Consider the following 15,443-nt stretch of genomic DNA (forward strand, 5'->3'; position numbering starts at 1 on the left):
ACATTTGTACACACTTGGGGGTTCGACTATCACTATACTTGGCAAAAGTCATTTTCCTTATGAAAAGTAAAAAAGAACACGCTCCTCATTTCAGTTTGTTGTAGCGCGGTTGTTTTGATGTGTTTATTTAGGAGGGAATAGTGGTTGGTTATCCACTTTGATTGTAGAGAACGTAGCAAATCTGGCACGAGAAAAATGAATGTTAGGTTGGGTTAGTTGGCAGTGCTTTAAGGATATCAACCCGCTTTTCACTTTCGGAGGTTATTGGAAGGTGACCTAGGAGAGCCTAGTAGGTGGCGTTTTTATCTGGCGATTCGAAATGCATGAAGCCACATTTTAGTTGCCGGTTTCTATAGGCAATCAAAATTTGTAATTGGCACCCCTTTGGAAAGAAATATGTCTGGTCAAGATTTGTTTGTGCATAAAATGTGAAGTTGCAGAATTGCCAAAAGAAAAGGAAAAGGGTCAGCTGACGAGTAGACATGTTCATGTCTCAGCAGTAATCATTTTGTTTTCAAGTGAAAGAAACGCCAAATTCTTTGCGAGGCGATTACTTCTTTCAACCTTTATCTATCATGGAATGCCTACTGTCCACACTTAATTTCCCACCTTCTTATCCAAATTATACTTTTCTGTTTAATATAAAGGGTGACACGAGAACCACTATGCTCGCAATGCTACATGATTAGAGGACTTTAGAAAATCTTTTAATTACAAAATGAACATAATCATGCAATATACTCGGAAGATCCCGCGATCCCGAGCGGCCTGCTCTTCCGGCAACCAACCACGCCCCGCCACGTCTCCCTTGCCAATGGCCACCCCAGTGGCAGAGCCTCCACTTTCCCGTCGTGGGAGCATTTTGACCCCCCTGCGCTCCATCAAATCTTCGCCCCGTCGCTTTCCTTTGGTCTGACCCGGACCCACAGACCCACCCCCCATGCCATCCTTTCCTTCCGATCGAAACTTCCAATCCCGATCCCACCAACTAGACCCATCCCGATCGCCAACTACTCCTACTGCTATAACCATCGCTCCGCCCGCCCAACCTCCGCCCGAATCCAATCGCCGCGCCGCTCCACTTCGTTCGTCCTCCTCCTCACTTCATTGCCACCGCCGGGGCGTCGCCACTCGGCTCGACTCGAGGTGATCGCCTCGGTTGCGCCGCTCCGCGCACGGTTCCAGTCGCAGAGTTTTTCCCCCCCTCTGTTTTCGCCTGACCTTTTTGGGTTCGTCGTTGGTTGTGTAGGGTTTTGCGGAGTCGAGTTCGGGCGGCATTGGTTTATTCAGTCCTGGTGGAGGCGTTGTTGGAGGTAAGGCTGCTTCTTCTCTCTCGGTGTTGTTGAGATCACGATTGGTTTGAGGAATTCGGGGTTCCTTCGTGCGGAGTGAGAGTAAAGTGCGGACACCAGCGGCGCTGTGCCTGTTTAATAATGATTTTGATTCGAGAATCTGCTAGCAATGTATGCCGTCCCGTAAAATGGACGGGGACGGCGATTGCGATCCTGGTGATGATTTTGAATATCCAGTGCCTTAGGGGTTAAGTATTCTTAATCTGGCTTCTAATCCTAACATCCAACAGGTTCAGATGATCTATAGTACGACACCACCGATTGGGCTGTTCTGGTTGGTTAGTGAACTGGTTTTCAGTCAAAAGCTGGGGAGATAAATATATATGGATTTAGAATTCTGAACAACTGAGCCAATGCTATGAACTCTGAAGTTCAGGTGTTGCTACAACGTAGTTTGACAGTGGACTAGGGATTTTTTTCTTTTTTTCCTTTGTCCTTTATGTCACAAACTGACAAAAGGTCGGTTCTGTATTCTCTTAAGATTCTTCATGTCTCCCGTGGGATCTGTCAGATATCCCATTCCGTACTTTTCTATGATGGAGCCAACCTATTGCAAATCTCACTACCGGATTTGTATAATTAAACACTTCTGCTCTTTTCCCCTAGGAGGATCACCAACACAGGCTAAATGTTCATGCAAACTCCCAGATGTTTGTGAAATTTCAGCTATCACTCTGTTTCTGCAGGTACCAACACCATCATGAAACCAATCATATTCAGATGACAGGAGTGTTGGATCTCGTATACATGTTTTAGAAAGAGATGAAAGTTGGTGGTCTCCTGACCTCTGCTGGAATCAACATTGGCCTCTGTGTACTTTTTCTGTCACTGTACTCCATTCTAAGGAAGCAGCCACAAAATGTTAAGGTCTATTTTGGGCGAAGGATTGCTGAGGAGCACAACCGGCTCCGTGATGCTTTTATCTTGGAGAGATTTGTTCCATCCCCTAGTTGGATTGTCAAAAGTCTGCGGTGCACAGAGGATGAAATCTTAGATACTGCTGGGCTGGATGCTGTAGTTTTCAATAGAATTATGGTATTCAGGTACTTGCATCTCTATTTTAACATATTGCGTTTCTTCAGTTTCTGGTTAGTCATAAAAGTTGCTGCATGGGATTTTAAGCTGTTTGTGTTTGTGTTATTACTTGAATCTATCAGATGGTATTTTGATCTGGAAGGTTCATTATGCTACTTTGAGAATGACAAGCCCGCTAATGTGGCTTTCAAACTGCACTGCCTTTTGCTGCTAATTGTGGATAAAGTTATATGCAGAAAGTCAGAAATTAATAAAACTCTGGGAAATTAAATGGACCAAAACAGTGCACTGAAAATTATGATAAACAAATACAACAAACATATTACTCTCATGACTATTGTCACATCGTATGCTTGCTTAGCGTGTCACACATGGCTAGACCTTGTCGTGGTCCAATATCCTAATGGATGGACTCGGAGATGATAGAATTGAACATTTCTTACGACCTGTTAGATTCAGTAGACTTAACTATTTATTCAAGTATGTTTGTCTCACTTTACCCTAATCTAGTCACTTCTATGGCACAGGCACCTTTTGTCATTATTCTTGGTGGATTTGTCGATTATTTCTCTTCTAACTGAATTTTTAAACATCTGTGTAATTCAAATAAATGGGGAGTAAATTGTGGCCTTGGTAGGACATAGCAGAAAACTTTTAATATGCTACTTTCACATCCTACAGTATTATGTTCCTGTAGTTTTTCAATTCTTGTTATTCCCAATGTACAACAGGACATGCTGACGCATTTACTTTCAACAGCATACGCATCTTCTCCTTAGCCGCCATTCTTTGTGTATTTGGAGTCCTTCCATTGAATTATTTTGGACAAGATATGCATCATGTTCGTATTCCCTCAGCATCATTAGAGACATTTACAATAGGAAATGTGCAAGAAAGATCGAGATGGTAAGTAGTAAAGCTTATCTTACCTGGTTATAAGGTGGTTAGTTTCAGTTGTTATGTGTGACAACTTATATATTGTATTTTTGTATTGATAATTGTTTTTGTACTTGTTACTGCTGTTAATAATTATGATATTTTATTTTTGTATTCGTAATTGTTTTTGTACTTGTTACTGCTGTTAATAATTATGATCTCAGCTAATTAGTTCTACCTTTATACTTATACTGATCACTGAATTGTTGCACATACATTTTAGAAAATATACATTCCCTTGGATTTTTCTTTAATATGCTGGTTATAACTGCAGGCTCTGGGTCCATTGCGTTGTATTGTACATCATATCTGCTGTAGCTTGCGTGCTTCTGTACTTCGTAAGATCAAGTGGTTTTGCTGTTAAAAAATGATAAGCATTGTTCTATTACCTTATGATAAGAAATCACTTGTATTATTTATGCGTTATTTCTTTAGGAGTACAAGCACATTGCCAGGCTGAGGTTATGTCACATTTCTCGAGCAACAAGCAATCCTAGACATTTTACTGTCCTTGTCCAAGGAATACCTAAAAGTACAGAATCATTCAGCAGGACTGTTGAGAATTTCTTTACCAAGTACCATGCATCAAGTTACCTATCTCATCAAGTCGTTTACAAAGTTGGGAAAGTTCAGAAGATAGTGGTAAGCAATACCTGTAGTCACATACACCATACATATCACAGTTAACAAAATCAGTTTGGTTACTTAAGGAAATGCAACGCTGCTGGCTGCTCTTAGAGAGAGTCCTGATGTATTAAGGGTATGTTAATCCAGTTAAAATAATTTATCTATAAACCGCACCAGATCTGCCAACTCAATATAGCTTATCCATTCAATACATGGCTATTGTTTTTTAATTTGTAATATCGATCTCTGCAAGTGTAGCTCAATAGTATGAGAAAGTATTATGGTAATTCTATGATAGGATTGAAGTCCCTTGTCTGTTATTTGAAATCAGTTCAGCAACACTGCAAAGTTTTGCGACTGGATCACTACATAATAATGAGATTGACATGCGGGGCCTGTGGCTACTTCTCATTGGGACACCAATGTTATTTCCTAACTTGTATATTATTTGTAGTTTCTTTTCCTAGAGCGAAACTGAGAGCTTCTCCAAATCTGATAAAACAGGATTACAATCAGCTGTTGTTTCGCCACCAGAGAACAAGAATTTCACATGTAATTTAGCCAAAAACATCTATGCATATTCTATTAGCCTGTCTAGCACATTCGTGCTGGACCCTGTAGAATCTCATATTGAGTAGTCCATAATCCTTGTAATGTTACGAAGCAGTTTTGCTCTTTCCTAAATGATGTTAATCTTTAATTCAAAATATGCTCCTATGGGCTTACAGAGTTTCAGTCATAGTGGCTGTTGTCTTTTGATGACTGTTCAAATGGGTGAGATTGAAATTTAGTATTCATGAGGCAGAGGCTGTGGCACAATTGCACAACTGAAATGCACGACAAATGAAATATATGTTGTATTATAGTTCATTTCCTCTGTCCTTTGGGTCCCTAATTGGAAAGTGGAAATCTGAAATCTTCAAATAAATAGCATCACTGCATCTTCCATATGTTATTCCTGTTTGTAGTAGTAATTTTATTATTATTTGCAGAGTGGTGCAAAGAAGGTTTACAGGAAGTTCAGACATTCCAAGGGCACCACAGTTGATAAGAGATGCAGATCCATTACATTTCAATGTTGTTTTTGTGGAGCGTCTTCTAATTCATTCCAGTTGTTGCCCAGTGACTTCGAGCAAGAGAGCGAAAAGCCTGAACTGAATGATTCAAGCTTGAGCTTACCTGATGAGGTCAAACTAGCAACAATCATGGTTTTTACTATTCTTAATATATTACTGCAAATTAGTAATTAATATGAGGGAATTTGATCACAGGAATGTGGTGCTGCTTTTATATTTTTCAAAACTCGGTATGCAGCACTAGTTGTAGCGAAAATTCTTCAGACATCCAACCCTATGAGATGGGTCACTAGTCTGGCTCCAGAACGTGATGACATTTATTGGTCTAATCTCTGGTTACCCTACAAGCAACTCTGGATTCGGCACATAGCTACACTTCTGGGTTCTATTGTTTTCATGTTTTTATTTCTCATGCCGGTGACGTTTATACAAGGTTTGACTCAGCTAGAGCAGCTGCAGCAAAGGTTCCCTTTCCTGAGAGGTATATTAGAAAAGTAAGTTCTGTAAATACTTACATTTTACCTCTTATGTTCTAAAAAAAAACCTCACCTCTTTTAGTCATATTATAGATGTGGTATTTTCGGCTTTTATTAGCATATAGTGTGCATCGTCATATTCAAAATAACCCAATTTATCAGTTAGGACAAATCTACCTTGAGCACCTGACATGACATTGTAATAGCGGCAGCGGTTTAAATTGATGGTTACATTCCATTTACTGGTGAAATGGGGAGAAAGCAACTAAGCAAAGATTCCTATGAATGATGATAGTCACTGCGGTTTCCATTCAGGCATTGTACTGTAGTCTTTTGTTCATCATTTTAGCAACATATATTGACAATTATTTTGCTTGCAGGAAATACATGACCCAGTTGATAACTGGATACCTTCCCAGTGTGATCTTGCAAATATTTTTGTATACTGTTCCCCCAACCATGATGCTATTTTCTACTTTAGAGGGTCCTATCTCTCACAGTGAAAGGAAGAAAAGTGCCTGCTGTAAAGTATTGTACTTCACCATTTGGAATGTCTTCTTTGTCAATGTCTTGTCAGGTTCTGCAATTAGCCAAGTGATTGCTTTATCAAGCCCAAAGGATATTCCTATGCAGCTGGCCAGAGCAGTACCTGTGCAGGTGAATCACATATACTTTGTTTATCTTGGAAGGAGGCAAAAGGACGATGCATTTTAATCACTCATGTTTGCTCATTGCAACTTTCTAAAAACTTTATTTCCATTTCAGGCTACATTCTTTACAACCTATGTTCTTACTTCAGGATGGGCTAGTCTATCATCAGAACTTATGCAACTCTTTGGTCTTACATGGAACTTCATAAGAAGATATATTCTGCGAATGAAAGAAGACGACCTTCTTTACTCATTTCCCTATCACACTGAAGTGCCTAAAGTTCTGTTGTTTGGACTGTTGGGCTTCACATGCTCTGTACTAGCACCTCTTATCTTGCCCTTTTTATTGATATACTTTTGTCTCGGCTATGTTGTGTATCGCAACCAGGTGAGAAACTAGGGATGAAATTCTCCTTGGAGTCATATGCACTATTATATGCCTAATTATGACTATTATCTAGAAAATATTTAAAGTTACTTTATCATGCTGCCTAACATGTGTCCTTTATAGCATTTAAACCTGGAAATCTGACGATGACATAAATTCTCCAAGTTCCATATTTTTGGTGAAAATACTTTAGATATCTGCACATGCTTTCATATGCTTCTGATACTCTGCACATAACTTGTAGTTACCTCGTTCGAAAAGAGCTTCCTAGCAGCTAAACATTTTTTTCTTGTTATTTCTGGAGTGAACAATAAATCAAACTCATCATTTCCTCATTAGTAGATTTAAGTTTCAACAGAACAAATTTAGTAAAAACTATTTTTTGGTTGTCTTTGAACTGACGACTTGGCAATTTCTTCCTTTTCAGTTCCTCAATGTTTACTGCACAAAATACGACACAGGCGGTCTATATTGGCCAATTGCCCACAATACTACAATATTCTCTCTAGTCCTCTCTCAGATCATCTGTCTTGGTGTATTTGGCTTAAAAGAATCCCCAGTAGCTTCAGGCTTCACTGTGCCTCTTATCATCTTTACTCTTTTGTTCAACCAGTATTGCAGAAAGCGTCATCTTCCATTATTCAAGACTTTCCCTGCACAGGTTAGTATAATTCCTTCAGTAGCTTGTAAAAGTTCACATATGTATACCACTGAAGGATTCAAAGGTGAACTGTTGCCCATCCTTGCCTAGCCTTGCAAAGGGCAAGAAAACCATTTTGCAAAGGGCAACAAAAGAGAGGGAGATGTTGCCAAAACTCAAATTTCCTCACCCAAGAGCAAGGCTGGGCAAAAGTTGGCAAAGTTTTCCTTGTTTATTCTCTCAACTGTGAACTGTATTTTTATCGTGTTTTCGCATGGCAAAGCTCTCTGTTGAAGTTCTATCTACTAGCCACTTGAAATGAATCATTCTACTGAATTACTCTCACTTAATTCTTGGTTGCGCAGAGTTTGATTGACATGGACAAGGAAGATCAGCAAATGGGTAGAACTGAGGACCTTCATGATCGCCTTCATTCTGCTTACTTTCAGTTTCCTGACACCGACGACATACCTTTGGAAGGAGCACACAATGTTGGTAGAGATGAAAATGGAAATGGCACTTCCGGTGAATCGAGTCGCAAAGAAAGCGCCGATGATGACCCCAAAGATGACCTGTCTCACCCGACACTGGCCGGACTCCCTGTTAGCCAGCTGCGGAATGCGGTGATATCCATCGGTTCGATTTTGAGACCGCAGAGGAGAGAATTACCTGTATAGCACATTGTTTCGTCCGCCCATGTAAATTCACGGCTGGCAAACCACACAAGTTATACTCATAGCACGTACAGGAAGGGGAAGATACATCATATACCGAAATGGAAGAGAAGTATATATCGCCCGTTTGCAAGGGTTGAAATTTTGATGTGCCAATTGACTTTTCTGGTATACCACGATTGAAAACTTATATATTACAATTCAAAATTCGATTCCACAAACATCCGCCCTGGCATCTCTGGTTATGTTCTGTACTGCTTGGGTAGAGTGGTGCTCCCCTTTGCTTTCAGTCTATTCAGTTGTGCGCCTAGTTTTGTATTAATTTGGCTTTGTAGGTGTAGGCTGATGTTTATTTCTTGGTGCCACTCCCAGGTAGCAAAATCAGTCTGGCCATGAACAGTTTCCCCGGCAGGGAACGCGGCGGGACGCCGATGGCCAAAGGCGCCGCAGCGCAAAGACGACAGGAATTGGGCGAGCTCGGCGAGGCGAGTCGATTTCACGGGAAACCGACGGCACGGCATCGGAGGCAAAGAGAGAAGTAATCACCCATTTATTCCAAAGCGAAATTACACGACAAGACAGCAATGGCTGGACCCAATCGCAGAATCCTAAGTAGAACGACCGGCATACATGAAACACGCTACGCTTCGGCACGGCCTCCGCCTCGACGCCTCGTCCAGCAGCGGGCGCGGGCGCGCATCACAGGATGGTGCAAGTGGACGAAGAACCCTCCGCTGCGGCGGCGTCGCCCGCCGCCGCCGCCTTGTCGCCGACGCCCGGCCAGTCCCGGCAGGCGCAGTGCTGGCCCTCGGGGATCTGGCGGTGCACGGAGGCGACGTGCCGGCCGCAGCCGGCCCACGTGGACTTGCCGCACGTCCCGCACTTCACCTGGTAGCACATGGCTAACGACGGCTTGGAGCGGCTTCCTCTCTTCTGCTGCTCGTGCTCCTTTGAAGCGAGGCTATATGTGAAATCTGAATCGACGTGGTTGATGGTTGAGGCCGGAAGGCGGGTGGCGGAGCCGATGATTTATACACTCCCCGACTCCCGGCCATCCCTTTCGGCCTTCGCGTGGTCCGCTTGTCAACCTTCGTCCGATTTGACCTGCGAAACCGATGCTTTTGAATAGGATCCCCTTGCGGCTGGCCTATGCTGACACCAAATACTAAGCCTTTGTTAGTCTTGGGACAGATGGATGCTCGCGCAAAGCCGTAGAGGATCCGGCCAAAGCAACTCACCGCTTACCTCAGGCGTGCCATTGAACGAGTCACTTGTGGGGATGGAGTACTGAATTCTTCTTTGTTCCAATTGGCTTCTCTGTCACGGTCAACCTGCTCGTGCAACTCCGTTGACCTCCGAGCAGAAGCGGTCCTCTCCTGTTGAGCGCTCCATTGCACCTACCGGGCAGGGCAGATCAAATTAAAGGAATTAATCCGGAAACGTCGAAGTTCGAGTGTTCGACGACGACCTCTCCACTAGCAAACGTCCAAAACATGTCAAAAAAGAAAAACGTGCTTCCATCCTTTTGGACTGGGACGTGACCACCTGGCAATTTCACGGTCGCACGACTCAAGCGGAAGCTCAAGCCTTAGCCCCACTTAGGACGCGGTCACTTTGGACGAAGAAGAAATGTGCCCCTTGAGCATGATTTTGTTCAAAAGGATCGAGGGCAACGCAAGCACATCTGCACATGTATTGACGTATTTTGGACGCCTGCCAGTGGAGAACGGATTCGGTTCTTCGTTCCCTGACTAGCTTTGCCTGCTACTTCCAGTGAGTTTCAAAGTCTATTCACCACCATTCGATATTCCCCAACTGCTCCCCTTAATCTTTCCATTATCTTTTTTTATTTATAAAAAGGAAATAAGGAAGAGGCGGCCCACTGGACCTATCATGGGCGAAAGAAATGAGCGGTCGAGCCGATCGGCCCTCTCTATAAATGCTCAGCATTCATTCGTCCCCCAGATCCAATCATCCAACCATCACCCAGTTGAGCACAACAGCTCATCAAGGTTGGAGACGACCGCGAGTAGGGCCGTCGTCTCTCAGAAGTCAGAAGCAAGGAGAGTAGAGGGCACCGATCGGAGCCAGCCATGTGCTACCAGGTGAAGTGCGGCACCTGCGGCAAGCCCACGTGGGCGGGGTGCGGCCGCCACGTCGCGTCCGTGCACGCGCAGATCCCCGAGGGCCAGCACTGCGCCTGCCGCGACTGGCCCGGCGTCGCCCTCGCCCCGCCCGTCGAGAAGAAGGCCTCCGACGACGCCGGGAAGACCTCCGGTGCCGCCGCCGCCGCCGCATCGGGGGGGTCCGCCGGTTCCGCGGAAGGCGGCGGCGCTGCCCAGTGAGATGCGCGTGGTTCCCCGACCCGACCCGACCCGACGACGACGACGATCGATGCCCGGTTCGAGACGCCAGCGTGTCCGCATGTATTCGTATTGTATTTGTAGCGGTGAATTAACAGGGTCCGCGGCTTTTTTTGCTGCGGATTTGACTGAATAAATGCGGTTTTGGTGCGGATTATCTAAATAAATGTCTGCTCGTGATAGTAAATACTACTCCAGGATGAGTAATCCTGTATGAATTATTTTTTTTTCACTCCAAGTTTACCGTTTTTTTTTTGAGAGGGTTTGCCTTACAGAATATGATTTACAAACGCCTTCCGGCGGCTCTAGCAGCCATACATGCCTCGCTCCAAGTTTACTCCTCCTCCGACTATGTTATGAGGCCGTGGGCCCGTGACTGAAAGAAAAAGGGCCAGCAGCATATGTGTAGGAGGGGCCGCCTCGGGCCCGTTTAAAGGCAGGGGTGTCTATGGCCCATGGGCTTCACGGATCCGCAGCCTACAATCAATTCGGAGGAGGGGAGAGAGAGAGAGAGAGAGATACTCGTGACGCTTGGTGGCCCGTTTAAAGGCAGGGGTGTCAGTCACGGTCGCTGCTTTTAGCAATCACAAAGCAGTCGGTCACTGCCTCACTGGTGGGAGGGAGTGCCGGAGTGGGACTGGGTGTTTGGCACCGCCGACTGTGCGGGCGCAGGGGTCGGCGGCGGGTGCAACAGTCGCCGTTCGTACGCTTTACGGTGTGCAACGGCGACGCGCGCGTTCGAGGGGAGGGGGCCGGCCGTGGATCTCACTCATGTTCCCGGCCGGCCGGTGCCGCGTCGCTACCTCGGAGCTAGCCCAAGTCCGCCGCCGATGGGATCGCATCGCAACGCAAACGGCCGATGCGATGCGCTGCCGTGTCGTCTAACGGAAGGCAGCCACCGGCGGGCTGACCGGCCGGCCGGCCCCATCGATACAGACCATTTACGATGGAATCATCACTGCGCTCAGCGAGAGCTGCATGTCAGCGTGATATCGTCGCATGGAGGAAACATTCGCATAGACGTTTCTTTTGACCTATCGTCGCATGGAGGAAACATTCGCATAGACGTTTCTTTTGACCTATGGGCCTGAGGTGATGCTAAACTTTAGCACCTGTCGTATTGGATGTTTGATACCGAGTATTAAATATAGTCTAATTATAAAACTAATTGTATAGATGAAGTCTAATTCGCGAGATGAATCTATTAAGCCTAATTAGTCCATAATTTGATAATATGGTGCTACAGTAACCATTTGTTAATGATGGATTAATTAGCTTTAATAGATTCGTCTTGCGAATTAGACTCCATCTGTGCAATTACTTTTATAATTAGTTCATGTTTAGTCCTCCTAATTAGGAACCGAACATCCGATACAACCCTCCTGCTCATGAGCAGTCAAGCATGGGCACGTTAACGAAGGCCGACCGACCGGCCGGCGGAAGTGACCGGCGAGAAATATGGGAGGACGTACGTCGGTCGACAGAGCTCCCGCGAATCACGCGCTCGCCTCCATCCCATCGTTTTGCAGTAATGCAGTACTACCGTCTACTGGACCTTCATGGCTGGGCTTGTCAGCGTGTCTCTTCATTCTATGATGGTACATGGTATAGGCCGCGCGTGTATCACTGCAGCGAGCCAGCGACACGCATACATGCGGTGAGCACCGAAAGCGTGCATGTGCCTGCTGCTCCGATCCGATCGGAGCCGACGAGTGCTCGCTCGTACTGAGACCTACCGTCACATTCATGATTCATATCGGTCGATGACGATCGACGACCAGGCCAGGCCGGCCCCCACGTCCATGCATGCATGGATTAGGGTGGCGTGCAGAGATCAGCGGTAAGCATTCAATCAGCCTGTCTCTGAAAGCTGCAGCACTGTACCCACTTCTGTTCTGATGAATTGGGCGCCGGCTTTATTTAGCTTTATTTACGTGCAGCTGCTTCCACCGGTCGCAGCAACGGGATCAGCCCACAGTGTTTCGCCTGGAGCCATGCATGTTCATCGTCACTCTCTCTCCCCACTGCTTTTTCCCTGCTTCCTTAGGGCAGCTCCAGTGTGTAATCAATTTTGGTTTGAAAGATCGTCGAGTTGGAATTCCGTTCGAGAGCTGCTGTGCTGAGTTCGGTGATTGGATCGAGGAAAACAATAGAAATAATAGGAACTACTCCTTTTCTGGGCAGGTGGAGCTGCATGCACCTCTGTACACTTTGCATGTGGAATATTCGTGGTTCGGCCGACCGTCGCAGTGTGCTCAAGTCGATTTGCGTCGAACATTGTTCGGGGTCTTGCTTAGCCCTTGTTCACTTCCCACAAAACTTCTAACTTTGGCACTATGCAAAAAGAAGATTCCCCATCACATCAAACTTGCGGTACATGTATGGAGTACTAAATGTAGACGAAATCAAAAACTAATTGCACAGTTTTGTTGTACTTTGCGAGACGAATCTTTTGGGCCTAATTAGTCAATATTTGGACAATAATTCACAAATACAAACGAAACGCTACAGTGTTGCTACAGTAATTTGGCACCTCCCAAATTCACCAAGTAAACAAGGGCCTATTGAAGAGGAGTCTCATGCGGAATGTCACTGCAGATCGTCCTTTAGATTCTCCTTCGACACCGACAGCAGCACAAGCTCCAAGACCGCAAGACCCTCGTAGGGGATCGGTGACGTTCGACCTCACCAACATGGGCGGAGGAACCATGATTCCTGGGTAGGTATTGTCCATGGTAAAGGAGCTCTCCCAGGAATACCTAGGAATTTTGCCCACCAATCAAGCCCATATAAGCTACACAGAAGTATATACTTACTAGTTAAACTTATTTCTTGGATTCTTGTTTGAGCCAAGCAAACCAAGCTCAATCCTCGTCATATACCCAAGCAGCTCAGCCGCATGGCCTTCCCAGCGCCTAATTTCTCGAGCTCCTTTACCATGGACAATACTACCCTATACTACTGTTAGAAAAGGACTCGTATGTAAGGATCCAACGGTTGAGATTAATTGTATACTACTAAAACCATAAGCTGTAGTATATGTAGTATGCATGAGTTGTATAGGCAGTATAAGGGTTTTTTTGGAAAGATGTAAAATGGCAATGATGTAATAGATGAAATGAAATCTTTATTAATTTTAATCTTATTTATTTTTATTCATCCTCATTTCAAATTTAGTCAGCTCGCGACTTGGCCTCTTCATTTCCATTCGCTCGCCGGTCGCAGGCTCATCTAGGGTTGGCGACTCGGGCGGTGGCGACTCCCCCGCGGCGGGCGGCGGCGACTCCCCCGCGGCGGGCGTCGACTCCCCCCCGGCGGGCGGCGGCGACTCCCCCGCGGCGGGCGGCGGCGACTCCCCCGCGGCGGGCGGCGGCGACTCCCCCGCGGCGGGCGGGGGCGACTCCCCCGCGGCGGGCGGCGGCGACTCCCCCGCGGCGGGCGGCGGCGACTCCCCCGCGGCGGGCGGCGACTCCCCCGCGGCGGGCGGCGACTCCCCCCGCGGCGGGCGGCGACTCCCCCGCGGCGGGCGGCGGCGACTCCACGGTGGCGGGCGGCGGCGACTCCCCCGCGGCGGGCGGCGGCGACTCCACGGTACCTAGGCCGCTCCCGTTTACAGCAATTGGTTCAATGGTGTGGCCACGAGTTTGACGGTCTCCTAGTGTTTGATGAGGTTATGTATTCGATTTCAATTATCATCATGTCGTATAATATGCATTTTATAGCTAGATCTGCATACCTAAATAATGCATTTTATAGCTAGATCTGCATACCTAAATAATGCATTTTATAGCTAGATCTGCATACCTAAATAATGCTGTGTATGCTGAAACATTGTCTTTTGCAGTGCCACAAGGCCAAAAATCTGATTCCTGATGCAGGGAGCCAGCCCACTCGCACGGGAAAAGCAGTTCTTGAGATCCAGGTGTGATTTTTAAGCTTGAGCTTATTGTAATCTGTGCGGACAAAAACCTTTCATCTTTATATTTTCAGTTTAGTGAGTTATTGTGACGTACCAAAAAAAACTATGCTTAATACTGAAAAAGTGCTTGTGATGATATTGGTCATGTGCTATTAAATAGGGTTACATTCAAGGTGCCATAATCTGATTCTTTCTGATAAATTCCAGAGACTAAAACTGTAGTCAATATAAATGTTCATGTTTTAGTAATGTGTCACTGCGTGTAAAGTTTGGGGGTTTCCCAAGTATGAGAGAATACATTTTTAATACAACTATCAGGTGCGGTAATGCAGATACGTTAAACAGGTATGTTTGGGCAGACATAACTAGACTAGATCTTTTATTAGTTGTTGTATTTTAAGAACTTGGGTAAACATTTAACTAAACCATCAGCTACATGCAACACTGATGACATAATCAGCATTGCAATTGTGCTCTTTACAAAGCTTGACCTTTTAACGGAGGCGTACCATGCTATTGTTTCAATACTTTGGGCATAAATTTTTCCATGGTACTAGATGTGCAGCATGCCAAAATTAAAGTAAAACATACCATAAATTTTTCCATGCTGCTCCATCAGTCATTAGGCATGAACTATGAACATTGGCAGTATCCAACACTAAGTCAATAAAGGATCTGGCAATATATTAAAAATTATGCTACTAAAACACGGAAAAAATGGAATGTAATCTATTTTTCATTGTCTTCCATCGTGTATGTCTCCTCGGCATCGGTAGCTTTGTATCCTGGACTTCCCTTCACTTTGTTCCACGCATAGTTAACCAATGTGACAGCTAGCTTGAGCCTGAAATTAGTCATATCCTTCTGCACATAACAAATACAAATGCCTGTTAGCTGTAATGTAAGATGGGCATAGATTGGGTTGCAGAATTTGTGTTGTTCAACTTACCTGTGTGAATAAGGAAGATAATTTGTTTCCGGTCCAAAGCTCCATGAATTTAACCGTGAATAGTCCACACGATGCACTGCGAGTTTATTTGGTATTTACACAAGTTAGGAAGTAGTAATTATGGGAACCCGAGTATATTGACAGGTGTTGATGTGCTTGTACTTGTCAGTCTGGATTGTCTTTTTGATGCATTCAATGACTGGCCATTGTTTGACTTGGGTGTCCTTCCACCTATGTTCTTTGATCAATTGCAGGTCTTTAAGACGTGTCATACGGTTTTGCAACCCTTGCAACTGAGTTCAATAGAAGCATCAGTGGTTGAGGTAATCATGTATAAGTCGGTACCTTATTATTAGTG

The 15,443-nt window shown here is 45.2% G+C and overlaps 1 protein-coding gene and 1 long non-coding RNA gene across 3 annotated transcripts; both read left to right on the top strand.

Moving 5' to 3' along the window:
- The first annotated feature begins 986 nt into the window (after positions 1–986).
- On the top strand, positions 987–8,452 carry LOC101764716 (CSC1-like protein RXW8). Of its 2 annotated transcripts, XR_002675927.1 has the most exons (13): positions 987–1,146; positions 1,250–1,313; positions 2,039–2,395; positions 3,147–3,293; positions 3,598–3,661; positions 3,759–3,965; positions 4,943–5,137; positions 5,222–5,520; positions 5,883–6,159; positions 6,268–6,540; positions 6,968–7,201; positions 7,546–8,022; positions 8,227–8,452. XR_002675927.1 is itself a non-coding variant. In XM_004982134.4 (12 exons), the coding sequence occupies exons 3-12, from the start codon at positions 2,115–2,117 to the stop codon at positions 7,855–7,857; spliced, it is 2,289 nt and encodes a 762-aa protein (XP_004982191.1). In that variant the 5' UTR covers positions 987–1,146; positions 1,250–1,313; positions 2,039–2,114; the 3' UTR covers positions 7,858–8,077. The 2 variants fall into 2 exon arrangements, 1 of the variants encoding a protein (XP_004982191.1); XM_004982134.4 differs by lacking the exon at positions 8,227–8,452 and having other exon boundaries at positions 7,546–8,077.
- Positions 8,453–13,771: 5,319 nt separating this feature from the next.
- LOC101766481 lies at positions 13,772–15,409 on the top strand. The gene is made up of 3 exons (XR_215796.2): positions 13,772–13,887; positions 14,062–14,139; positions 15,340–15,409. It is a non-coding gene; the product is annotated as an uncharacterized LOC101766481 (long non-coding RNA).
- Positions 15,410–15,443: the final 34 nt, after the last annotated feature.

The sequence above is a fragment of the Setaria italica genome, chromosome IX (genome assembly GCF_000263155.2).
Source record: "Setaria italica strain Yugu1 chromosome IX, Setaria_italica_v2.0, whole genome shotgun sequence".
Classification (NCBI taxonomy): Eukaryota; Viridiplantae; Streptophyta; class Magnoliopsida; order Poales; family Poaceae; genus Setaria; species Setaria italica.